At 35.2% G+C, this 27,841-nt stretch overlaps 1 protein-coding gene and 1 long non-coding RNA gene across 4 annotated transcripts in view; one reads left to right on the top strand and one right to left on the bottom strand.

Moving 5' to 3' along the window:
* The window catches only part of LOC141487779 (uncharacterized), a 201,212-nt gene that overhangs the window by 118,898 nt on the left and 54,473 nt on the right, over positions 1-27,841 (top strand). For both annotated transcript variants that reach the window (XM_074187305.1, XM_074187306.1), the window contains one exon: positions 3,822-3,960. In XM_074187305.1, coding sequence (XP_074043406.1) covers positions 3,822-3,960 — 139 coding nt within the window. The remainder of the gene's footprint in view (positions 1-3,821; positions 3,961-27,841) is intronic.
* LOC141487783 (uncharacterized) lies at positions 178-27,840 on the bottom strand. 2 transcript variants are annotated; one of them, XR_012468513.1, is made up of 3 exons: positions 27,763-27,840; positions 9,793-9,879; positions 178-293 (listed from the first exon to the last, which is right to left on the bottom strand). It is a non-coding gene; the product is annotated as an uncharacterized LOC141487783 (long non-coding RNA). The 2 variants fall into 2 exon arrangements; XR_012468512.1 differs by lacking the exon at positions 178-293 and adding an exon at positions 9,387-9,700.

A 27,841-nucleotide genomic window follows, 5' to 3' on the forward strand; every position in this document is an offset into this window, starting at 1 on the left:
TCCACCCCCAAATCCTTGATTGTTGGTATTTTCTCTCTCCTCAAATTACCTTCTAATTGCTTATCCATGTACAAGGATCCCTGTATCTCCTCAATATAACTTAAGCTATTTAAGAGTTAGGACTTTTGCTTTTGTATTTTTGTATTTACACAGAATTTCATTTAATAAATGCTTGCTGTTAAATTCAAAGTAGTTTTTAGAGGCCATGACAAACTTCCTGCCTTCTCTTCCTTCCTTCTTCTAAGTCACCAGCTTTATTTGAAATCCAGGTGCAACTCCAGATGGAATTGGCTCTGAAAGGAGAATGTATATGTGATGTTCGTTTATTATTTAAAATTTTTTAATATATTATTTTCCACCAATTACATATTAAAACAATTATAAACATTTCTTTAAAGTTTTGAGTTCCAAATTCAATCCCTCCTTCCCTCCCCTGAGATGGTAAGAAATCTGATACAAGTTTTGCATTTGCAATATGATATCCATTTAAAGAAATCAGGAGGCTATTGAAAGTTAAATTGCTAACACATCGTGCTCATGATTTTGAAATATTACAAGACAAATGAAGCACAGAGTGTGTTGGCTGCATTTGTGAAGAGATGCTTTCTTTTATAGGCCTGCTTGACAAAAAGGATTTCCATCTTCCCCTGCCCCTATTCATGTAGCTCAAATATCACTCCCCATTAGTTAGAAATATCTCTTAAGAACTAATAAAATCATAGAGTTATGAAAATGATAAAAATGTGGCCAAACTAATTTGAGACTCTCACAAAACCATGTTTGTTTCCAATGGTGAAGAAAAAGAAATCATATTCACATTAAGTTTTGGCTACTGACTTTCCCTGAATCAGAATGGTACACTGATGGAATATTGCATTCATGTTTGGTCCCTGTGTCAGATGGAGGGAAGGAACAAAAGAAGAGATGTCCTGATATTCACCACCCAGGGTTTGTCTTCCTCCTCATTTGTCCTGGTCCTCTGGTTCTAAAGCATAGAGACAGTGCTGTCATGACTTCAGGAAGCCCAGGATGGACCAGGATGATGCCCAGGGAAGAATAGGCCATCACTGAAGGATAGAGCACCGTAAACCTCCATATGATGATTAGTTTGCAAAATCCTCTTTCTCTTCTAAGAATCAAGGTTAATAAGACTTTAATCTCCCCTTTAGTAAGCTGGTTAAAAAAATTTAGCATTACTATACTCAATATATGTCCCAGCTACTGGTTCCTCCAGCACTATCCCAATTTTGTCCTGACCACTCAGATATAGTTTTTTTTCACTATATTCTTCTTCCTCAGCTTTTCCACTCTCTACCTCATTCCCCAACCTCCATCCCATTTTCCAAATACTGACATAGTCATACCCTGCTCCCTTTATTTCTTCCTCCAACATATTCAGGGTGAATGGACGGCCTTAATATGAGGATATCAAATAACACTAGGGCAGAGGTTCTAAACTCTATTTGTGGTAAAGTCTGATAAAGCCTCTGGACCCCTTCTCAGAATAATTTTTCAGAGGTTAGTTAAAATAAGATATACATATTCAATCCTCAAATTTCACAGGGGTAATATTCTTAGAAAAAGGTACAAAAGTCATAACAAAACATGAATTCTCATTATATGTACTTTTTCTAATACAGAATATAAAATATCATTAATGTAAATTTATGCTAGTAATTCCCTGGAATTCTGTCATCTTTTGTCCTAAAAGCTCCATTTAAAAAAAAAAACATTGATTTCAGGCAATATTCATTTTTCATAAAACATGAAATCTACAATTCCATAAATATAGCAAATAAAATTCCTAAAATTAAAACTTTTTTAACCTGAATCTTATCTTCCACTGTGACAGATGGCAGTGTGAGGGCATTGTACTGTATACTATACTGCTTTTAAACCCCTATACCTTGACTGCCCTCTTAAAACCAAGAGAGAGGGGGCAGCTAGGTGGCGGTGGATAGAGCATTGGCCCTGGAGTCAGGAGGACCTGGGTTCAAATCCAGCTTCAGACACTTAATAATTACCTAGCTGTGTGGCCTTGGGCAAGCCACTTAACCCCATTGCCTTGCAAAACCTAAAAATAATAAAAAAAAAATAAAAAAAAACAAGAGAGAGGTTGCTGGGACTTTAGTTGCTGTTATCTGAAACTGAGGTTAGTGAGGTCTTAACATTACCTTAGATCCCAAGGAACTTGCACTATATTTTGGGGGGTATAATTGTAAAACAAAACTTGAGTTTTACAGGCAAACAATGGAAATACCCAATGAATTCACAGAGAAGTTTTTACAACAGGGAGAATACTGGTGGCTTCACAAGCTGGTTTACAAAGTACATCTTGTTTTTTCTCCATTGCACTTGGCAGCGAAAATGCAGTTTGCCAATATGAAAGTGTTACTAATAAAATAATGCAAATGCTTCAAGTCACACAAGAGGATTGACTATATGTGTGTGTATATATTTTCCCATCCTATCACTGGTGTCTTGAAATATCTTCATGGACCTCCCACGGACTTAAGACTAAGAATCTTTGTATTAGACTAATCCATCCCCTTAATATTCCCAAGAGCTTTCATGAACTTAAACTCCTAAATCTAAGAGACCTTTATAGAGGTTTTCTAGACCAACTCCCTCATTTTACAGCTGAGGAAATTTCCCAGGAAATCAAGTGACTTTCCCAAGGTCATATGGGTAATAAGCATGAGATGTGAGATTTACACTCAGTTCCTCTACCTCCCCAATTTTCACTGTACCATTCTTCCTTCTTTATCATCTGGAAACTAACCGAAGGCTCTTACAAAATTTACTGGTAAAAATGTGCCTATTCCACCATTTCTCCAGGGTGAGGATAGACAAATTGGGTCTCTTTTGCAATAGTACCTTGTTACAGTAAGGCAGAAAGAGAAGCAATAATAGTTTGCTTTTCGATTTTGAGATTCTTTTTTGAATTTTATTTGCATTAATCTGTTTTTCTTCCTCTTGACCCTTGAGGCTGGATCAGAAAATTTGGATAGCCTGGGGGCTGAAAAGTGAGCACTAACTCTTAAGGCTGCTTCTGATCTTGATTTTCTCATTGGTATTAATAGGAGAAAGAAGCAACCTCAATAGGAGTGATCATAAATTAAAATTCCCCAGAGACTTTAAGGAAGGAGGCCTGTAACCACCAGTTCCTTAGGTTTCTCTTCCTTCTCCCCACCCCCAAGCATAGGGCTAGAGTCTCATAAATCCTCCAGTTGTAATTTTTTCCTCTACAGCTTGTTCCTCTTATAGTATAAAGGGAAGCAAATTTCTATCTTATAGGGGGTGGAAGGAAGGAAAAGAGAAACCATGCTCTGGTTTCTAGAACACACAGTTTTGCTGGCCTGGCACAAAATGTGATTAATGCAAGTCTGGGGAACTTTTTTTGTTTTGTTTTTTTCTAAGATAGTTTGGGGTTAAGGGTAGGAGGGGGTGCTTTTGAGAGAAAAAAAACACAGAAGATGAATGACTGGTGAGAAATTAGTAGTGGGCATAAGGACAGATCATAGTAACCTGGTCAGTACACAGATAGTAAGTAGCATTCATCAAAAAAAAAAAAAAAAAATCCAGACTTGGAATCAGAAGATCTAGACTGTAGTCCTTGACCCTGCTGCCCATGGCCTTAGGCAGGCTAGCTGCCTCCCTGAGCTGTTTTTCCCCTTCTTCTGTAAAATGGTCAGGACAATATTTAATATATCATAATGAATAATTGAAGAATGGGGAAAATAGGGATGGGGGGATGGTTCTTAAAGCATGAAATTCTAGGGGTTAGTGAAGCACTAGTGAGTTTTGCTTTGTCTCTCCAGGGGCTGAACTAAGAGATGTGCAGAGGATGATTGACAGCCTTCAGAACCCCCAGGATCCTAACCAAGTGGCCCAGTCACTAATGATCCGAAGAGAAGTTATGTTTCTACAGTTTGATGTGGCTGTGAGACACCTGATCCGGTAAGTGCTGTGAATGGCATTCTATGAATTCTGCTTCTTCTGGGAACCAACCCAGGGAGGACTTCTTTTGGCAGGATTGGGGAAAAAATGACTAAAGTAGATGTGTTCAAAGCAGGTTTATCCCCCCAAAATTCCCTTTCCGAAATAGTCTCTCTTCCAAGAACTGTCCGGATTTCTCCTCCCCTCCAATGAGAAGAATTTTTTTCTTCCTTATTTGTTGCTACAGAAGTGATGTCAGCTGTCTTCTTTCTCCACCCCTATGGCCCCTTTTTCCTCATTCTTCTAGGAACTTCCATTTTTGAGGAAGGACCCAGATTTGCCATCCCTCATTTTGGCCCAAACCATACCAGCTTCCCATTCCCTGGTCCTTTTTATGCTTTGTCTTCTACCTAATATGAGTTCCTGATTTTTTTGTTTTGTTTTTCATTGTTTTTGGCTTTACAGTTGTATCTCCAGAGCAGCTTAGAACAGCACCAGAGTCAGCTCTTAATGCTGTTTAGGGGCGGCTAGGCACTGGCCCTGGAGTCAGGAGTACCTGGGTTCAAATCTGGTCTCAGACACTTAATAATTACCTAGCTGTGTGGCCTTGGGCAAGTCACTTAACCCCATTTGCTTTGCAAAAACCTAAAAAAATAAAAACTAAAAAATGCTGTTTACTTGTAGGTTTGAGCTAGATGGTGAAGGGATTTGAAATTATGCTCTATGTGAATCAGATGAAGGAACTGAGGGAGTTTATAGAAATAAAAGAAGTCTGGTTATAGGGGGTCACATGCCCCCTGTTTTCAAGTATTTGATGGCTGTCAAGGGGAAAAAGGATTAGATTTTATCTACTCGACCACTGAAGGCAAAACAATGATCACTGGATTATTATCTCTTGATTATAATGGGATAAGAGGAAGTGGACATTGGCAGGAAACTTGGGGGGAAGGTAGCCAGTGGTATTTGCTCTAACAGGTCCCCCAATACCTAGGTATGTTGTGGGAGGCCAAGGGTGGGGAGTTCTACTCCCTTCATCTTCCAGGCCTGGATTACTTCATATGCCACCTCTTATGTATGTCCTATTTGTGAAGATCATGACTCCTTCTTTCATCTTTCTCTTAATTTTTTTCCACTTCCAAAAAAGGATAGTAGCATTTCCCCAACCAGCTAAAATGCCTTGTCCAAGTTTTTTCTTATTGTAAATCAAAGAGACTTTTGCCTACATAGGCAACAGACTAATAAAGCAATTTGCTTGCAACTTTATGAATACTGTATTTGAGTAGTATAATCATGGCTTTATAGAGCAAAATTTTACTTAAATTACAACTCAGCCAGTTTCAGTTTCAGTTGAAATAAGTGAGAAGGCCAGAAGATAAAGGGTAGTGGGGGAGGGTGAGAAGTGAGGGAAGGAGACTACAGCATGAATACCTATCCAAGGTCAAACTCTAAATAAAGTGCATTCAACTTTAGCTTACAAGTGTTATTGACCTCCACACAGGGGTCTTCAATAAAAAACGAAAAGGGTTGGGTTAGAGTTAATTGTTGTTTTTATTGTATTTTCATTCTTGGCAGAATTCAGTTCTGTGAACTTAGAATATAAACCAATTCCCATGGGTGTTTTTTTCCAGCTCAGAAAGGAGAATGTTTTGAAAGCAACTTTTTTTCTACAAGTTGATAATTTGCATCCCTTTAGTGGATGTTAAAAAAAAAAAGTAATTTAGTCAAGTGGTTCAGGATGATAAGGGAAATATTTTAATACAGTGGAAAGATCACCTAAGTTCAAATACCCCTCTGACATTTGCTACCTTTGTAACATTAGACAAGTCAGCTGACCTCCCGAGTCTCGGTTTCCTATTTTGTTGGGAAAATAAAAAAAGGGGGTAGCCTCAATAATACCTAAGGGTCAAAGGTCTTTAAACATCTCCCAAAGATTTGACTCAGCTGCTTCCAATTAGGAAAGGGCTAATTATAATAATTAATAAATAATAATAGCTAGCACACTTTGTTAAGTAGTTTTACAAATATCAACTCATTTGATTCTCTCGACAGACAACCCTATTATTCTTATTTTACAGTTGAAGAAAATGAGGTAAGAGGTTAAGGAACTTGCCCAGGTCACACACCAGGGAAGCCTCTAAAGTGAGATTTGAATTGCAGATCGAGGGCTACATTCGCTGAGCCACCAATGACTTTGCCACCTATGACTTTTCCCTTCTTTCCTTTCATCATTCCTCTCTACCTCTATCCTAATCATAAACACATATACACACACACACACACACAATGACTGTTTTTCATAGCCTGGATCTGTGATTGAAAGGTGATCAGGTGAACATGAATGTGCAGAAGGTAATGTAATGTCCAGTTAAAAGGTCACTTTAGGATCTCAGGATTCTCCCCTAATCAACCTTACTTTATTTTCTTTTTGAATAAAGTTGGTGAAGCCTTTCTGAGATGACTAGCCTTTTATTTAGCCTTAGGCAAAATTAGGAAGTAGGGAAATCTTCATTGAACTCTCTCACCTTTCTATCCCATTACTGCCTCAAAATCATCATATCCCAGACTGACTTCACTGTATTCTCCTTCCCTCACTTCTCTATTATTTTATGCCAGAAGTATCAAAAATAATGAGATAGCTTGGCTAGTAGCTAGAATAACAGACTTGAGTTGGGAATACCTGACTTCAATCTTGCCTCTGATACTTACCAGTTCTGTGATCCTATATGCCTCTCTGAGCTTCATTTGTCTCATCAGTAAAATGAGGGGCATAGACTAGAGCAGAGATATTAAAAAATTTAACCTTCAGGCAGCATTAGATTAAAATAGAATTGATGAATATTTATTATAATAGAATTAAAGTAATAATGATTATGATAATAAATAAAATGTAATAAAACATATCTAATGTTAATATGTGGTTTTCTAAGTTAATATGTGGCTTACATACAGCTAAGTAACTTCCACTTCTTTTTGAGGCTGATATCAGTGGACTAAAGGACCTTGAAGGTACTCTTTAGTTTTAAATTTTTGATTCTATGATCTTTCCAACTACCCAGGCTTGAAACTTCAGTGCTGTATTTTACTCTTCTCTCTCCTTACTCTTTCCATTCTTCCCAAACAGGTACTTCTTTTTTCTCATCTCCACACTGGTAGTTGTTTCCTGATTGTTCTGTCCCCCTTACCCTAGTCTCTTCTTTCTGCCATTTGCCTTTCACATATCCCAAATAATCTTTTAAAGCAAAAAAGGTGCTTTATGCCACCACCACCACCACCACCCCTCCCTGGCTTAAAAACATTCAATAGCTCCCTGTTGTATGCAGGATAAAATGCAAACTCCTCTACCTAGAATTTCAGATTCTGCAATCTGACCATAAAGTATATCCTGACACTCCTCCCTCAAAATCCTATTACCTTTTAGGTAAGGTCAGGCCTGCATTTAACCATATGGCTACTGCTAAATTTTATAATGAATATTATGTAATTATTTAATAATTTAAAAAATTCTGGCTCATTTCAGTTTACAGTCTTCTGAACTGGAGTCAAGACTTAAATCCGAGGATTCTTACTAGCTGTTCCATTTAGTCTCATGACCTTGAGGAAATCACTTAATTTCTCTAGGTCTCAGTTTTCTCATCCAAAAAATAAAATGAGGGACTTGTTGGCCTTTATGGTCTCTTCTAGCTCTAAATCTATGAAACTATGATTTTTAATGTTGGCTGATAGATGGCAAATCTTGCAAGCAGAGACTGGGTCTCATTCATCCTTGTATCTTCTAATTCTTAGCACAATGCTACTCACAGAGTAGCTGCTTTAATAAACACATGTATTAAATTTTAATTGATATTGGCTCCTTTCTACTCATCCTTTTGGATCTATGTATTTTCCAAAGACTTATTATGCCTGGATTTCAATTCAATTAAATTTACTTAACAAACTTATTAAATAACTCCTGTGTGTAGAAGGTCTAAGTTACAGAACAGATTTTTGGGGCCAATTTTACTCATCAAAACTGAGATGCACTTGGTAGCTTCTCAGAAATCTGTTCAGTTTTCTTAGGTCTCTAAAAGGAAGAAACAAAATTTTGCCTGAATATTTTTGTTTGCTGACTGAATAAATGAATGAAGGTTAGAATATGTTTTCTTGAATATTCCATCCAAATTTGTTGAGATTCTTCTTGTGTACTCTGTTGCTCAGTTCCTATTATGATTATTAGAAATATGCATTATACTTTCTCTAGGCAAAAACTGGGCCAGTAATAACAGCAACAGAAGCTAATGTTTATATACTACAATAACATTTATAAAGTGCTTTGAATATTTTTCTCATATGATCTTAACAACCATGTGAGATATGTGACATAATAGCTAAGAAAAAGAGTGTTTAAATAACTTATCCAAGGGTCACATCTAGTAAATGCCTTGGACTGGGTTCACTTATCCAGATCTGGCCATAGTGAGGGACAGGAATTTCAGGAACTCTGAAAGACTCCACACTTCCCAAATTTACCTTAGTAAATCTACTGTGAGTAGAAAATTTCAACCTTTGGAGTCACATGATTTAAAAGCCCTCTTTTAAAATGAAAAGGTGTTTAACTGGGAAAGGTAACCTACCAAAGCATGAGAATCCTTTAGCAGCCACTAGCAACATGGCATGTCCAGGTAGGATAGGATTATAAATTGGAAAGGATCTTCAACCTTTTATAGTATGACTCTTTTATTCAATAGTTAGTGGAAAATGAGACCCAGTGAGGCAATCAATGTGACTTGTCCAAGATCACTCAGATAGTTAAGGGGCAAAATTGGTCATCTGATTCCAACTCCTATGCGCTCTCTAGTGTACTCTTCTTACTGTTATTTTGGAAAATATTTTGGAAAATCCTGGGTGTACAGGACACAGAATTGATAAATATTGATAAAAGTGTGGTAGTTAGAAACAAGTAGCTCCATTCCAGGAAAGGTAGACCTAAGGAAAACACTGGCATGAAGATAGGAAACTAGGCAGCCACAAGCAACAGGAATGCACTGAGCCCCTCAAGGATGGGGCAAGGGTATCACAGAGTTAGGAGAGGATAGGTGATGTAGGTAGAAATGGGAACAAGAAGACAAACTTTTCCTTCTCACATCATCTTAATTCATGCTTGTCCTTGCCCACAAGAAAAACTCAGAAGGAAAAAATAAAGAACCAGGAAAAATCAATCTCCCTTAAAGATTCCAGATCTCATCTGACTGCAGATATAGACACTTACCTTCTGGTGGCCTCCTGTAAACCTAACAGAGCTCTCTACCTTAGAAAGAGAAACAGATCTTTATCAGGGGCTCTGAATGAGAACAGTGTATTTCTCTTAAGTTGATGTAAAGAAAAATAGGAATAGGAAGGAAATTAAATGAGGATAACAGGAAAATGGATCCCATGGAGTTCATTTAACTTTTGGCTGCAATCTGCATACATTAGCCCATGGAAATCATAGACTCTGGGATTGAGAGCTAGAATTTTAAGGGACCTCCGAGATTACTTAGTTGGCCCTCTTCTTTTCTTCTTTCTCCTTGTAAATTAAACAAGTTACCAGAGGTCACATGGAAAAGGCTTGATTTGAACCCACGTCCTGTAGCTCCCAATTCATTTCTCTTTCTGTAGCCCCAACAGAACTTCCTGGACCCAGGACATCCTTCACTCTGGTCATAAACAGCAGGTTTAGCTCAGGGCTGTAGAGGGTGGAAAGCCCGACCTGAAGTTGTGGGGTGTGGGATATGGCTACCCCAATCTATGGAAGACAAATCATTCACTTATTCCCTTGATAAAGACTAAGGATGAAGACTAAGGTTTATCTCTAGTGCCCAAGAGAATAGTTCTCACCTTCAATACCACACAGTGGCTTTTCATAAGTCAAAGTTGTTAAAGGATGTTGAAGTCTTCTTGGAATACATCAGTCTAGTACCTCACCTAGGAAAGGGAAAAAAAGTTTTAAAAAGGAAACTGAGGGGAAAAAGTATGAAGAACTTTCTGAGGGCTCCATTCAGAGGGAGCATAGGGTCTGGAATCATAAAGATCTGAACACTAATCTAATCTCAGACATTTACTATTTGTATGAACCCTGGACGAGTCACTTAAGAGCTCTTTACCTCAGTTTCTTCATCTTCAAGTTGGGAATAATAATTCTTCCTACCTCGCAAAGTTGTGAGAGAATATTTATAAAGCACTTGACACAATACCTTACACATAGTAAGCACTTTATATATTTTATTATTATTATTATTATCATCATCATCATCATCATTGATTATTATATAAAAAAAAAGGCTTTGGACTAAACAATCTCTAAGATCCCTGCAATTCTAGATTCTATGAGCCTGAAGTAGGAAGAAATAGTATTTAAGGACAGAGTGTAGAATGATAGAAAGAGCAATAGTCTTAGAATCCAGAATACCTGGTTTCCAGTTACCCCTTTAGTCATATAGCAGCTGTGCATTCCCAAGCAAATTACTTAACCTAGTTGAGGATCCCTTTCCTCATCTGTAAAATAGGGATAGTGCTATTGGCTATGAGGATTAAGTGGGAGAATGAATATATGGGGCTTTGTAAGCTTTATGGGGCTGTTCACATGTGATGTTGATAAGTGGCTCATGCTGGCAGACTTCAGAAAAGTCTGGAAAGACATGCATGAACTGATGCTGAGGCAAGTGAGCAGAACCAGGAGAACATTGTACACATTAACAACAGTGTGATGACCAACTCTGATAGACTTAGTTCCTCTCAGCAGTACAGTGATCAAAGATATTACAAATGACTTGTGATTGAAAATGTCATCTACATCAAAAGAAAACTATGGAGTCTGAATGCAGAGCAAAGCACACTATGTTCATACTCTGTTTTAAAAACTTGTTTATCTTTTTCTTTTTTCATGACTTTTTTCCTCTTATGTTTCAATTCTTTCACAACATGACTAATATGAAAATATATTAAACACAATTGTACAAATACAACCTATATCGGATTACTTGCTGCCAAGGGGAGAGGGGGAGGGTGATAGAAAAATGTGGAGCCCAAAATCAAAAAAAAAAAAGGTGAGTTTTAAACAATCCTTGCATGTAATTGAAAAAGTAAAATAACATTAAAAAAAAAGTGGGGCATGATCAAGAGCTTTGAAAGCAACACTCGATCACTAGAGCTAATTGGCCATTCTCGTCTTTCTCACAATTTTATGTCTTCATTTTAATATGATAAACCAGTTCATTCCTTAAGAGGGTGATCACCAACAGTCAGTCAGTCAGTCAATAAACCTACCTTATGTACCTGAAAAAGAAATCACTCCTCCAGGGACCCCGATTAATGTGAGTTGGGACCATGGGTTCAGAGGATATGCTACACTTGTATGTGTATATGTTCACTCTGCAATATCCAAATTCATTCCATCCAAACTTCCTTATTTGGTTATGGATGCAAATTATTTTATAGGTCTTTCAAAGACATATAAGGATGTGCTTGAGCAAGATCAAATTGACTTTTTAGAGTTGACTATTAAATTTTCAATATAAACATTTAATCTCAAGAACAGATGAATGCAGATCTGATTTATCACTGTTTTGATCGTCTAGACTTAAGAAAGTGAAGGGGAAATTATTAGCAATGCAAATTAAACTTACTTAAAATTGTGCCCTTTGATGGAGAGCAGAATTAGTTTGTTAAATTTTTTTAAGCATACTGCTACATATATGCTTATGTAAATATGTAAACATGTATGTGTATATATGAGCATGTATGTGAAACATATAACATGTATTGATACATACGGAAGCCTAACTTCTAACTTTAATAGAATAAGATTACTAAAAACCTCAAACCAGGTATCCATATATGTCACACCACTCTGAGCTTTATAAAGTTTATTTGTCTGTGCTATGTCTGTCTGTCTAGTTGAATGGTTGATAGAAGTTTTTATACACTCTTTCCAAACTGACTAGCATGAATGATTTCTTTTACATTGCTCTGGATTTCATTTAGGAAGCTTTGCAGTGTTTCAAGATTCAATATAGTTAGGACGGCATCATCTGTGCACAGGAACATTTGAATTACATCATTTTCTTTTGTTTGGATTCTGTATAAACCAAGAAACTTGGTTACCTAAACTTTACATTCCCCTCCTTTCCCCATTTGATGTCACTACTCAGCTGATGAGGAAACAAAGTCTAACCATCCTGAGAGCACTTTTGGATGAAATCATGAGAATGACAACTTTGAAATGAATTTTATCATTCATGATTAATGAAACCACTATATTGAAATCCTATTATCTTCATAGCTAATATTTGTAAGAAGTGTAGTTGATACTTAAGAGGAAATAGAAAAGAGAAAGCACCTGGATCTGAACAGATACCCAACCACTTTTCACTGTTTTGTGAGGGTATATCACTTTTATTTTTCCTACCAATTTATTCCATGATGTTCTGTACATGGGTTTATAATCTAACTTGGTATTGGTCCTTGTCTACTGTCTCTCTCTGATTGACAAGATTAAGCCTTTGCTAGAAAAAGCAGTTATTTGACTTCATTGTGATGACTGTTTTGTAACTTCATGAAGATACACTGATGGAATTTTATTTTATTTACTTTTGCCTATTTCCCATGTTTAGGAGTTGACAGATTGTTTAAACAGGTTGGGTTTGACCATATCCAGTGTCTGCTTCTCATCTCTGTCCTTTCTACCAATTCAGCACTTTACATTGACCTTTGCTCTAGCCAGTCAATAATCTGACTACACACAAACAGCTGATTCTGAAATGGCAGCTGGGTTTCTAATCAGTGATTTCCTGTCTAAGAGTCAATTTCCTTTCCCCCCTCATTTTGTTAAGTTCTCACCATGTCCAACACCTTCCGATTCCCCTCTTGAAGAAATCTTTCATTGTATACAGGTGACGCTCTTGAGTAGTTTGTAAGTTTTTGATCTTTTAATTTTTTCATCCTTAATTTCATGTTTTCAAGATCATTTTTGCCATTTTCCTGAGTGCCTACTTTTACAGTACAATCACTTAATGTCTGAGCATATATTGACTTAGTTTAGAGAACATTATTAAAATCTGATGATTTATTTACTTTATTCTCTGCAGTGGTTGTTAGCATGTAAGCTGCACCCATCTTCATGTTTTTGACTTGCTTATGAACTTGATAATCAAACAGAATCATGTATAGTGTATAGTAGGCATCTCTTATGTGATAGTTACTAAACTAGGTGCTGAAGATATAAAGATTGAAAATTAAACAGCCCCAGTCTTCAAAGGAATTTATATTTTATTATTTGATAAATCATTATTACCATTTATTATTTATATATTTTTTTATCTCTTGAAGTATTGTGAACCTTTCTAGGCAAAATAATCGATTGCTTCCTCCCATCAACTTCAAAGAGTTGAGGGGAAAAAAAAATTCAACTGAGCCAAAAAAACTCAATATAGTACTCCATGATTGGTTAGCCCTTACATTCCCTGATAGTCTCTGCCCTTTTCTGAACATACAGATTCTACAGAATTGCTACCACCTCTGCTCTTTTTCACCATTTTCAAGGCAGTATTGATCATAATCTCTCATTGTTTTCTTAAACAGAATTTTATAAACAAATTTGTATTCTAAACCTGTGTTGCTCTTTACTGACACATTTTCCTATTTAACACAAAGATGAAAGGATAACTGGCCACAGTTGTTTGGGGAAATCTTTGGGTCAGAGCTCCTGACTTAGATGTTTTTATGTTGATTAAACTTATTCAAGAAATGGTAAAATAAGTTCAGTAAATAGCTTTTCCTTTCTCCCCTCCCCAAATTTCTCATTTGCATGATTCATGAATTTTTTGAATAGATCAGATTGAAAGTAAGACTTCAGTATTATATTAGTGTCTTCCATTCATCTTTATCTTTTCTTCAGACTTGTTAATCTTGATCCTTGTTCTAATTAGCTGATGATCTAAGCACACAGAGGCAGCTAATTTTGAAATTATTTCCACATAATCAGGCATTTTTTTCTGTCAAAAATGCTTTGGTGATATTTGGTGCTTGTCATATCACCTTCTGGGATAGGTGTGCAGAATGAGAAGATAACTATACTTTGATGATGTCAGAGTAGCATTGTGCTTAGAGAGCTGACCTTGGAGTCCAGAAGACCTGGGTCCAAGTCCAACTTCTGACACATATTGGTTGTGTGATTCCATATAAATTGTGTGACCTTATGGTGCCCTATATATTCACAAATTACAAAGGGACCAATCTGCATTTGTACGATTTCTTCACTGGAAAACACTATACCTATGATATCACAAGTCTGGGGAAAAATTCAACACCTTATTTATTACAAGAGACTTCTGTTTTATCGAGGAGTGGTTAATAGCTAGTGATAGAAATCCAAATAGAGAAAGAAAAGAACATCAGTAAACTTAAAAATACACAAACAAAAATGAAAAGTTCAGAAAGGGATATGATAACAATTTTGTTACCATTGTGCTTAATTCAATGTGAAATAGTAATTAAATTTAATAGGGATTGGACCTATGATTTCAGAAGTCTAGGGAATTCCTAGAAAAAAATAGCAGTTAGCAACTTCAGATGAGAGGTTAAGTGACTTTCCCAATATCATACAGGCAGTCCACATCAGAGGCACACCTTGAACTCAGGTTTTCAAAACTAAAAAGTTTAATTTATATCTACTAAATGAAACACTTAAGAGGAAAAAACAACAAATATATCAGTAAGTTCATGGTTCTATACATTGACCATGTTTGTTCATATTTGTATACTTAAATTTTCATTGTTGATGATTAAATTGATAATACAAAGGCAAATATATGTGTGATTATATATATATAAACACATGTGCATATATATATATATATATATATATATATATGATATACTCATGAGACTTCCAGTTCTTATTGCTCAATTTAATTTCTTAAATACCTAATGGATTTTCCAGCTTTTCACTATCCTCCAAGGTACCCACTTTTCCAAGGGACATGTGGCCTTGGTTTTTATCAAGTCCTTCATAGAATTTTCATTCCTCTTCTCCCTCTGTCACATATATAGGCAAATGAATTGCAGCTAATCTTTGCTATGCTCCCATTGCTTCTGCTCATTAAAAGCACTGAAAGATAAAATGACGAAATGTTCCATGAAATGATGTTCCTTGTTACCTTTGAGCATCCTTCTACTGAAACTCTCTGTCAACTCCTATTCATCTCCCCAAAGAAAACTATTTAACTACAACTTCCTTTTATCCATTGGTTTGATTTATTGGCAGGATGTTCACATAGCTGTAGCTCATTTCTTCCTATTGTATGTCAGTTCTACAGAATTGTACCCAGATATCATCTTTTGAGTAATAACAGCTGAGTTAATATTTGTAGATGGTCTGAAAACTGTGATTCTTAGCATTCTCTGCCCCAAGCACCAAACATCACCAAAACAGTTTTAACTGGAAAAAATACCTAATTATGTGGAAATAATTCAAAATTATCTGCCTCTGTGTACTTAGATCATCAGCTAATTAGAACAAAGGTCAAGATCAACAAGTTTGAAGAAAAATAAAGATAAATGGAAGACACTAATGTAATAATGAAGTCTTCATTTCAATATGATCTATTCAAACAAGCCATGAATCATACAAATGAGAAATGGGGGGAAGGGCAAAAGGAAAAGCTATTTACGGAACTTATTTTTACCTTTTTTTTGAATAAGTTTAATCAACATAAAAACATCTAAGTCAGGAGCTCTGACCCAAAGATCCCCAAACAACTGTGGCCAGTTATCATTTCATGTGTTAAGCAGAATGTGCCAGTAAAGAGCAACACAGGTTTAGATACAAACTTGTTTATAAAATTCTGCTGGAGAGGATGGTGAGAGATTATGTACAATACTGCCTTGAAACAGATGAAAAAGCAGGGGCTGCACAGGGCTGTTTTTTTCCTCCTTTCTTTTCTTTCATGGATTACTTATGGGTTTGGCCATGGTCAAAAAAGTCATCATCTCCTGGTAATGAGACCCTAAGACTTAGCTTGCTTGGTCCTTGGACTACAAATTTGATCTCTCTCTGGGACTAAACTCAGAGCTGTTTCAACAAGTAAAAATTGTTAGAACTTCTGCCCTGTGGTCACAATGATGAAGCATTAGAGAAACATGTGGAATTAAATTGCTTAGCACTTTCAAAAGCCCAACTTTTAATTCTAATAAAATAAGATAAAATAAACAAATGCAACAAAAACACAAACCAGGCATCCATAAAAATTATGGCACTCTATTTGTCTATGTGTCTGTCTTTTTGTTTAGTTACAGGAGAGATATGAAATTTTTATCTAATTTTTCCAATTAAGCTAACAAGACTGATCTCTTTCACAGTGCTCTGGATTTCACTTAAGAAGTTTTGTAATGTTTCAGAGTTCAGTGTAATTAGGAGAATGATAAAATGAGGATGATAATGATAATATTTATAGTGCCTCTCTTATAGGGTTATATTGAGGCTTAAATGATATATCTATATAAAGCACTTTGCAAACTTTCAAGCACCAAATAAATAACAGTTATAATTATTCTATTATTAATGCTTTTGATTAAAATAAATCATCTAGGACCCAATGACACAGTAGATAAAATGCTGGGCCTAGAGCCAGGAAGATCTGAGTTCAAATGATAATTCAGACACTACTGAGTGAACCTTGGCAAGTCACTTAACCTCCCTTTGCCTCAGTTTTCTCATCTGTAAAATACAAATAATAACAGCATCTACCTCCCAAAGATGTTATAAGAATCAAATTGTCATGTGTTTAGTAGAATTCCATAGTCTAACACATGGTAAGCATTATATAAATATTAACTATTATTATTATCTAAATTTTTGAGTTGATAATTTGTATTCAGAATTCAGGCTTAAAATTTAATTCAAATCATCCTCAGAGGTATTTTGAGTTCAATACTATGCTGGCATGGAGAAATAGTAAGACATGTGTTTTCATGTGGTTTGGTGTGAGTTTTAAGAGTTATGCTTAAACTTGCCAGGACAGGAAGAACATGTCATGATACTGAACTTAAACCAAAGTGAAAACCAGTGATGTGAAGATGAAAGATAAGAGGTAATAGAAAAAAAGTATATGGGGGGGGGGAGAATGACTGGAAAAGTGAGTGGAAAAGAAGCTGAGGGAAGAAACCAAAGAGAGGGATCTTCCCATCAAAAATAATTTGTCAAAAGATGTCATTGGTATGTCCTTGAATTTTTTCCCTGAGATAAAAAAAAAAATGCTTCAGGAAGAAATTCTCCTAGAGACAGCTCCACTTCTATAACCACTGGCTCATAAACAACATAGAGGAGATATGACAGCCCAACGTAGGCAAGAAAACAGTAATTGTACCAAGGGGCTTTGAATGAACAGAGCCTCTAAGTCTAGTGATTTACTTCTCAAGTGATGAAGGAACTTGACAATGTAATCTTAGAGCTACTGTCAACAATGCTAAGAAATCATAGAAGACAGGAAAGAAGACAGAATGAAGAGGGGAAAACATTATCCTGACTTGAAAATGGAATTCTAAAAGCTGTAGAGAATAATGTTGATACTAATCCCTTGGTAAAAATTGTTGAACAGATTACAAGTTAATAAGTATTAGAAGAAAATTCTATGTTTGCGAGATGCCAGCCTTGGTCCACTAAGAAAAAAACACAGCAAATTAGTCACATATTCTTAATTGGACAGATGAAGGGAATGCCATGGAGATAGTATCTCTTGATATAAAAAATACTTTTTAAGTTAAAATTGACTATAACAAATATTTAAGCAAACTACTGATACAAAAGTATGGAACTGAATAAAAGAATAGCAATTGACATTGACTTTTCCTATTCCCTAAGGAAATTTAGCCAATTTTAATCAATTTTCCATAAAAAGACCAAAATCATGAACACAAAGGTCCAATATGACTTCATCAAATCAGTCCACCAACTACCTTTATTAAGCACCTACTATGTACCAACCATTACAGGAGAGATAAAGAAAGGCAAAAGACTACTAAGGAGTTCACAGTTTAATGGATGAGACAACATGCAAACAACTACATACAATTAAGACATACACAGAATAAATTAAAGATAACTGACAAAGGGAAAGTATTAGATGGTCTAAGCCTGGGGTCAGGTGGACTTGAGTTCAAATATGACCTCAGATACTGGGCTCAGACTCTGGGCAAATCACTTATATTCTGTCTGTCTCATTTCCCCATCTGTTAAATGGGGATAATAATGACACTTACCTCACAGGTTTTTGTGAGGATTAAATAAGAAAATAATGTAAAGCACTTAGCACAATGGTCTATAAATGTTGTTATTATTTTTATCTCATGAAAATCTAACCTTATTTCCTTTTCTGAAGACTTCCTACACTGACAAACTAAAAGGATTGCCCAAATGATGGAAATTATCTTGACCAAGATTGGTCCCAAGAAAAAAAATTTAAGGTGGTATCTCCCCTTGTTTCTTTAGGGTTAGTAATCATAGAAAGTAGAAATAACTTACCTAAATTTTAATAGAAGACTTGTTAGCATCTGATGCTACTCTTTTTTTTTTCTTTTTTTTTTTTTTTTTAGTTTTTGCAAGGCAATAGGGTTAAGTGGCTTTCCCAAGGCCACATGGCTAGGTAATTATTAAGTGTCTGAGGTCAGATTTGAACTCAGTCCTGACTCCGAGGCCAGTGCTCTATCCACTGCGCCACCTAGCCCCCCCCATCTAATGCTACTCTTATGGAAAAGATGAACAGATGTAGACTAGATTATGCAACAACTTGATGGTTTCAGAACTGGCTAAATAGTCAGATCCTAAGAATAATCACTGATTCATTATCAGCTTTGAAAAATTTCTCTGATGGATACCTGGATCTGAGCTTGGCTCTATTCTACTTAACATTTTCTTCAGTGGCATTAAAGTATGCATAGATAACATGCTAATCATTTTAAAGATAACACAAAACTGAGAATAGATAGTTTGTCCATAGATTGCAAATGACTAAGCATATTGTGGGATATAAATGTTAGGAAATATTACTGAGTCAATAAAAAAATAATGAAAATGATGAATGGAAAAACATTAATTTACGTGAATTAGAGTAAACAGCAAAATAAAGGAACACAGTATGTATGACAACTTCCATAATGTAAATAGAAAGAACCCCAAAATAATAGGAACTGAATGCTATGACTAAGACTGATCTTCCCTTCCATAAAAATTAAAAAAATAAGACATGAGAAGGTACTTTACTTTGCTTTTTTGCACATTTGGGGCCCTATAGGTATAGGATGCCACAGTTTGGTGAACTTTTTTTTTATTCTTTACTATAAGGGATTGTGTCTAGATTTGGGGGTGGCGGGTTGTGTTGGAGAAATACATTAGGAAGTACAGGTGATATTAAAACAAAATATGGCCATACACTTTTTTAAAGAAAAAGATCTGGAGGTTTTAGTAGATAGGAATCTTAATATGAGATGCTAGTGTGATATGAGCTAAGAAATACTATTGTAGATTGTATTAAGAGAGACATAGTTTCTTAGAAAGGATTGATAATCTTGCTACTGAGCTCTACCCTTCTAAGACTACATCTTAAATATTGAATTTAGTTTTCAGATGACATTTTGGTAATAATGTTAAATTAGAGAAAGTTGCCCAGAGGAGGGCAGCCAAGATGGTAGTGCCCTGGTGGAAATAATTAGTGTTTTTCCCAGAGAATAGAAGATGGAAGGATGGGGAAGAAGAAGAAAGAGAGGAAACAGAGATTATCACTATCTTCAAGGATTGTTCTGTGGAAGAATCTGATGGCATACTTGTTCTCCTTAGATTAAGAAGGGACAAAGTGAGGGAAAATGGATGGAAGTTACAGAGACTTGATGTAATTCCTGCAATCAGATCCCATGTCTGGGCAGTGTCAGTTTCTTTTTTATTTTGTTTTGAAGTTAATAGAATTTTCTGTTTTCTAATTACATGTAAAAATAGTTTTCAACATTCATTTTTGTAAGATTTTGAGTTCCAAATTTTTCTCCATCCCTGTATTCCTTCTTTCCTTCCCACGACAGCAAGTAATCTGATATAGGTTCTACATGTACAATCATATCACACATATCTCCATATTAGTATGTTGTGAAAGAAGAATTAAAAGAAAAGTGGAAAACCATAAAAAACAAAAAACAAATTTTAAAAAGTGAAAACAGTATGCTTTGGTTTACATTCAAATTCCATAGTTCTTTCTCTGGATGTAGATGACATTTTCTATCACAAGTCTTTGATCACTTATTACTGAGAAGAGCTAAGTCTATCACAGTTGATCATCACATAATGTTGCTGTTAATGTGTATATCCAGCATCAATTCATGTGAGTCTTTGAAGGTTTTTCTGAAATATGGCGACTAATGATTTCTCATAGTATAATAATATTCCATCACATTCATAAGTCATAACTTATTGATCCATTCCCCAGTTGATAGGCATACCCTCAATTTCCATTTTGGCCATCAGAAAAAGAGCTGCTATAAATATTTTTGTACATATGTGTCTTTTTCCCTATTTTATCTCTTTGGGAGATAAAGTTGTCAGTTTCCATATCCCTTGCCTAAGAAAAAAGCATCCTAACAACTAAGTCTAATGAAAAGTAGAATGGATTTGGGGGGGGGGAGTTGTGGGTTCACTCCTATTGGAAGTCTTCAAGCTTTGCCTTGAAAACTAGTGGTTTAGTGTGTGGTGGAAGGGTACAACTTGGAGTAGGTGGCCATTGAGGTCTCTCAGACTCTGAAATTCCAAAACCTTTGAAAAGAGCCTAGGACCTACCTCAGTTAATCTGAAAGGGCAATGATAGTTTAGAATACAAAACCAATGCAACCAAGATTGGAAGGAAAGCAGAAAGCTGGTAAACAATTTTTACAACCTATGTTTCTGAGAAAAGCCTTATTTTTAAAGTATATAAAGAACTGCATCAAATTATGAGACTACAAGTCCGACTGATAAATGGCCAAAGGAAGAAATTAAACTATCTGTAATCATATGAAAAAATACTCTAAGTCACTATTAATTAGAGAAATGCAAATTAAAACCATCTCACACTTATTTGGCCATAATTGGCTAATATGACAGAAAAGGAAATTGATAAATATTGAAGGGGATATGGGAAAACTGGGATACTAAAATGCACTGTTGGTTAAGTTGTGAGCTGATCCAACCATTCCGGAGAGCAATTTGGAACTATTCCCAAGGGACAATAAAACTGTGCAAAGCCTTGTATTTGTATCCCAAAGATAGCACAAAAATGGGGAAAAGACCCACAAGTATAAGACTCTTCATAGCAGCAATTTTTCTGGTGGCAAAGAATTGGAAATTAAGGGAAAGCCTATCAATTGGGGAATGGCTGAACAAGTTTGTGGTATATGAATGTGTTAGAATACTATTGTTCTGGAAGAAATGATGAGCAGACAGATTTCCAAAAAAGCTGGATAGTCTTACATGAACTCTTGCTGAGTGAAGTGAGAAGAACCAGGAGAACATTGTATACTTAAACAGAAACAATGTGTGAGAATCAACTGATAGACTTAGCCCTACTCAGGAATACAGTGAGCAAAGATCTTCAATGGAAAGTACTAACCATATCCAGGGGGAAAAAACTGTGGAATCCGAATGCAGATCAAAGCATACTGTTTTCACTTTTTAAAATTTTTTTGATTTTTTTTCCTTCGCATGGTTTTTCTCTTTTGATTCTTCTTTTACACTATGACTAATATGAAAATATGTGTGACATGTTTGTACATGTATAACCTGTATCATATGACTTGCTATCTTAGGGCTGGAGGAGGGAAGGGTGGGAGGGAGAAAACTTTACAAAAATGAATGTTGAAGATTATCTTCATATATAATTGGAAAAATGAATAAATTTATTAAAAATAATAAAAATAAAAAATAATGCTTTAGAATATAAACTCACTTCTAAACTATTTGATGGGAAAGAGTGGAAGATTATAAATAGTATCCCTTTAGAAGAGTAAGAAGGAAAGAGGAAAAACAAATTTACAGAGAGCTTGGGAGGAAATTCAAATAAACTAAATCATATGATCAAGATTTGGAGTTGGACAGACTCATACTGATGATCCAGAAGGAAGACAGAAAACAAACAAAAACTGAGATCTATAAAGATTTCGATAGTAAACTGTTTTCTCTTGCAGTATCCATGAAGCCACCTCATTTGGCTCTAACTTCATGATCCTCCTCCTGAAGCATGAGGCATTAAAAAAATAATGGTGGGAGGAGCAAGTAGAACAAATCAAGTATAAAGAGGGGGAAGTACTGGAAGCAATTCTTTTCTGATGATATTGAGAGTTGGATTTCCAAGATATCTGAAAGAGGAGATTATTAAACCTTATTACTAAAAAAAGGGGGGGGGGGGGGAAGAGGGTAAGTGAGAGAAAAATAACCATACACTTATTTTCCTATTTGTATAAAATCTTTATGAGAATTATCTACAGACATAACAAGAGCTTCCTTCCAAATTTAGTGCATATTATTCTCCCTCATAAATGTTGTGTTCTGACTTTACTGACCCACCTCTCATTACCTGTACACAACAGAAAAGTGGCATAGTCAGACTTGATTTTAGGAATATTATCCTGGATTGGAAAGAGGAGGGACTAAAAGCAAGGAAACCAATTTTGATGTTATTAACAGTAGTCCAGTTTCAAGGTAATGAGAGTTTCTGAACTAGGGTGATTTCAGGGTTTGAGAAGTGAGAAAGAAACAGATACAAGAAAAATTGTGGAGAAAGAGAATCAACGCAATTTGGCCTTTCATTTGGGTCGAGGCAGAGGAAAGAGTTGGGGATGGCTCTGAAGTTGTGGACCTGGGTGAATGGAAAGATGATGATACCCTGAACAGAAACAGATTTGCATGTTATCTCCCCCATTAGATTGTAAGCTCCTTAAGTGCAGGAACTGACTTTTGCCTTTTTTGTATTCCCAATGTTTAGCTCAGAGCCTAGTTCATAATAGATGCTTAATAAATATTTATTGATTGAGTTGAAATTATGAAGTCTATTGGATTTTGGTAGGGAAGATAACAGCAGAAATAATTTTGCCCAATGAACTGCTGATTATTATTATGAAATGAGGCATGTAACAAGAATAGGTAGGCACATTAGAGATGTTTACCAATGTAATAAAGAATGAACAATGTAGAATCCAAATGACAGAAAGATGACCTATACATAGTGAGTTTCTCTAGATGTTCCTGTTTATGAATGACACTATGCTGACTTTATCAAACCCCAAGATGTTGCAGAGTCTCCTGAACAAGAACTCCTAAAAGAGTTTGACCTACAGAAGAAACAAAAACAAAACATGAATGTGAATGAAGACTGTCTTATTGTGCAGATGATGATATACAATTGAATGGATAACCTATACAACATGGTCTGTCATTATATAAAACTTGGACAGACCCGGTAGATGGGATATCATACTATACCCAGAACTGGATAGGAAGAGAACAAGGTGACTTGTCTTCTTGAAATTGTGTAGTGTTTTTAGTGATATCCAAGCTTCTCCTTAAAACAAAAACAAGAATGGAACACCATATTCTTCAACCAGTTAAAGGTGAACATCTCCCAAAAGGCCATAAAGAGGCTCATGATCATTGCAGTTAAGCTTTGATATATTACCCACAATCAGCTGAATAGTAGAATCATCATAAAGTCTTAAAAGAGGTATATAATTATAAAAGGAAGTGGGCTGGTCATGTAGCAAGATGGAAGAATAATTTGGATGTTCTCTTTTCCCCTACTGGTTGCCACATAATGTCAAAAGAGCTAGAAGAGGGGTTCTTAACTTGGAGTCTGTGGACTTCTTTTAAAAAATAAACTATTTTGATAACTGTGTTTCAGTATTGTTGGTTTCCTCTGTAATCTTTTGCATTTTATTGTATGAACTTTTAGCTATTATTCTGAGAATGGGTCCACAGATTTCATCAAACAATAAGAGAGTCCTAAAGGTTCCTAAAATGTTGGATGGACCTGTAGGATTTATAGGAAAATATGGACAAGATTGGTATGGGATGAGAAGCTTAGAAAGAGTATGAAAATCATTGGAGGGAAGATTCACACTGGTTAAATCATATGCCCATTGAAATGATAATAGCTCATATATGTACAGTGCTTTAAAGATCATAAAATCCTTTACATACATTATTTCATTTGATCTTTACAATAGTTCTGTGAGGTAAGTGATATTATTGCCCTCATTTTTATAGCTGAAGAAACTGAGGCAGAGAAAGATTGTGATTTACCAATGGTCAGACAGCTAGTAAGGAACTGAGATGTGATTTAAACCCAGATCTTCCTTATTTCAGGTCCATTACTATTCACTATACTGTGCTGCAAGCTGTGTTTATAGATCAATTGCAACCAGAAAATGTTGATGGTTTTATGTCAACCTGGAAAGATTTTTCAAGATTATGTATTAGATTGTGTAGAAGAGAATCTTGGAATGAATAGAAGGTGTGACTGAATGACATTGGAAAACTCTACTAAATGAGATTCTATGATTATCCTAAACCAGTCTATGGTTTCCTGTTTTGTAATAAGCACTCTAAACACTTTGTTGGCAAAACTTCCTTTTGGCAGTACAGTTAATCTAGGACTGCCAAATGAATAGTTAAATCAACAAGTGTCAATTAATGTACCTAAAACTATAACAAGAATGGTAGGAAATACAAGGAAAATATCATACAAATACATTTCCCACTATTGCAGTCTGGTAGAGAAAAAAGATTTATGCATTTTCTGCATTAGGGAACCACAGAAATCATAGAATTTTATCATTTAAGAAAACTTTGATTAAATGACATTTAATTAAAACTTCCATTCAAAAATCAACAAATATGGTTCAGAATTTGCATCCAGTGGGGGAAAAAAGAATTTGCATCCAGTGATTTTTTCTCATTAGTCTGTGGATGCATTATTAGACAAATCTTCTTAATTCCAAATATATCACAACCTACATGTTGTTAGGTGGATGTACAGATGTACAGATCAACTTATCATCAGAGAGTGTTGACAGTTTGGGGTCAACCTAGAGACATTTCTCCAGGGGAATACTCTAAGTCTATGTATTTAAGCACAGTAGTAGATGGGGATCTTGCACTTGATGGAAAGTTAGACTGGATGACATTGGAGGTCTCAAATAAGAATTCATCAAGACCTATTTTGATCCACCAGACTCAGTTTCTTAACCATATTTGTTGATCTTTGAAAAGTCATGGAAAGGGTGCTATCAAACTAGAAACAGAAAAATGTGATCCTGATTAAAAAAAAAAAAAAAGGAAAGTGGTAGTAGATTTCTTCAGACTATATACCTGTCATCTTGAATTTGATTCCTGGAAAAATTTCTTGAGCATAATATCAAAGGGAGAATGCATAAACATTTAGAGAGGAAATAAATTACTATAGGTTCCCTTAGTTTCAGCAAGCTCAGTCAAATCAGATCAATCTTCCCTTCCTAATAGTGTTACTACATGAATATGTCAAAGGAAGACATAGCATTATACCTAGATTTCAGCAAAGCTTTTAATAAAGTCTCTCATGCTGTCAATTCACAAGTATTTCTTTTCCTGCCAATCATGTGCTTTTGTGAACAAGGTGAAGAGCTGTAGGCTAGATAATAGTGCAATTAGATGATTTCAGAATTAATTAAATGATTGAATCCAAAAAAATTGCCATTTATTGATTTATCTAGTATGATATTATTTCCTACATCAAATTTAATGATACACTATAAGATGAACAACCTCATCAGTGACAAAGAAGAGTGGGAAGTTGTTTTCTTATTTGGGGAAAACAATGATGAAAGGAAACTGAGAAGGACTTGGGGTGGGGGAAGAAGGTGTCTGTTCAGGGACATGGTAGAGAAGTTCTTAGAGTCAGAAGCATAGCCAAGGAGGGAGGTGAAGCATAGCCAGGCCAGACTTGTCCCCAAAATGGAGGTCTTGGAGGAACTTGACATTGGGAGAAGGGGGAGAGTATGGTGGAGACACCCCAGTGATTGAAGGAAGTTTCAGTGGGAGAAGGCATCCAAGGCATAGTGGTAAAATCTGGAGAATAAGAAGTATCTCTAGGCAGTGAATGAAGCATGGCTAACCTGGTCCCATCTCCAAAATATTAGTCCCTGAAGGAACCCAGAGGGTTATTGAACAGGTTATCTCTATTGTTATTTCTTTTAAGAAATCTTGAATGATTTATGTTAATAAAGGGGTGACATCTTCCCTAATTTGAATGTCTTGCCAATTTTTCTTTAAACTGTTTTACCTTTCACTACTTCTCTCTGTAAGATAGAACTATAATTGCCAATCATGCTTCTTGGTAAGATTTTGCAAACAAGTTTATTTGTAACCTGATGTGCTTTTTTTCAGTCATCTTTCTATGTCAACTAAGTTAGATGTTTACTGATTAAAGTATTTTCTGGAGTCTTTTGGTCTCCATGTTTTGGCAATTAATTTTCATTGATTAAATTTTGTACAAATTATTATAATCGATGTCAGTGTCATTTCTGGTATTCATTTCCAATTTTTGATTATATAATTAATTCCTTAGAATATATGTTCTACCTCAAAGAAATCACAGGAAAAAAAGAAAAGGATCTAGAAATACAAAAATACTTATAAGAGCTCTTTTTGTATCAGTCCCAAATTATATTGGGGAATGTATAAACAAATTATGGCAAATGAATTTAACAGAATATTATTGTACCTTAAGAAATAATGAAATGGACAGTTTCAGAGAATATTAAAAAGAACTCTGTGAATTGATGGAAAGTAAAATGAGCAGAAGTAGGAGAAACAGCTTTATGGCAACATTAAGGGGGAAAAATAACTTTAAAAGACTTTAGAATGATAATGTAATAATAAATCATGAGTTCAGAAGTCTAAAGAGATACCTACTACTTATATTTTGCCACAGGGATGATAGATTTAAACTGCACAATGAGACATATATTTTTGGATTGTTTAAATAGTTCATGGTTAAATTGTTTCACTTTTATTCCAAGCATTTTTGTTATTATTATTATTTTCATTTTTCTTTTTACTTTTTTTATTATCTTAAACATTTGCTAGTTTAGCTAACTCTTTTACTTATACTATTTTTTTACTTACAACTCTACTTTTACTCTTTGTACTCTTAAACTATTGATTTTTTACAATCTTAGCTCTTTGGTCACCCTGGTTGATTTAAACTTAGAATCTCTGACTCCGATTCAAGCACTTTCCACTACAATATATTCTAAATATAAGACTTATTTCATTTAGTCATTCATTTAAAAAAAAGAAAAGAAAAAACATTTATTAACTATTAGAGGAAATATGAAGATCACTATAACCCAAAACTTATCAATCAGGATGCTTGAAGTTGAGGATAAGGTATATATATGATAAATACATATGATAAGATACATATATATATGTATTTATATATATATATGTATTTATATATATATGTGTATATATATATATATACATATATATATATATATATATATGATATGATTTTGAGAGGAAGGATTGGATAATGGGAAAAAACCCTAGGTTTGAAGCCAGGAGTCCAGAGTTCCAAATCTTGTCTCAGATTCTTGTCTACATGTATAACTACATGTTTAACCCTGAACAAATCACCTCCCTTCTTGGAACATCATTTTCTCATCTGTAAAATGACAAAGTTGGATTGAATGAACATATGACCATAAGAGATAGTACCTTCATCTGTAAAAAAAGAGAATATTTAAACTACCCTTACATACCTCGTAAGAATTCCTCTGAGGAGAGGCGGCTAGCAGGCACAGTAGATAGAGCACCAGCCCTGGAGTCAGGAGTACCTGA

The sequence above is a fragment of the Macrotis lagotis genome, chromosome 5 (genome assembly GCF_037893015.1).
Source record: "Macrotis lagotis isolate mMagLag1 chromosome 5, bilby.v1.9.chrom.fasta, whole genome shotgun sequence".
NCBI classification, from domain to species: domain Eukaryota; kingdom Metazoa; phylum Chordata; class Mammalia; order Peramelemorphia; family Peramelidae; genus Macrotis; species Macrotis lagotis.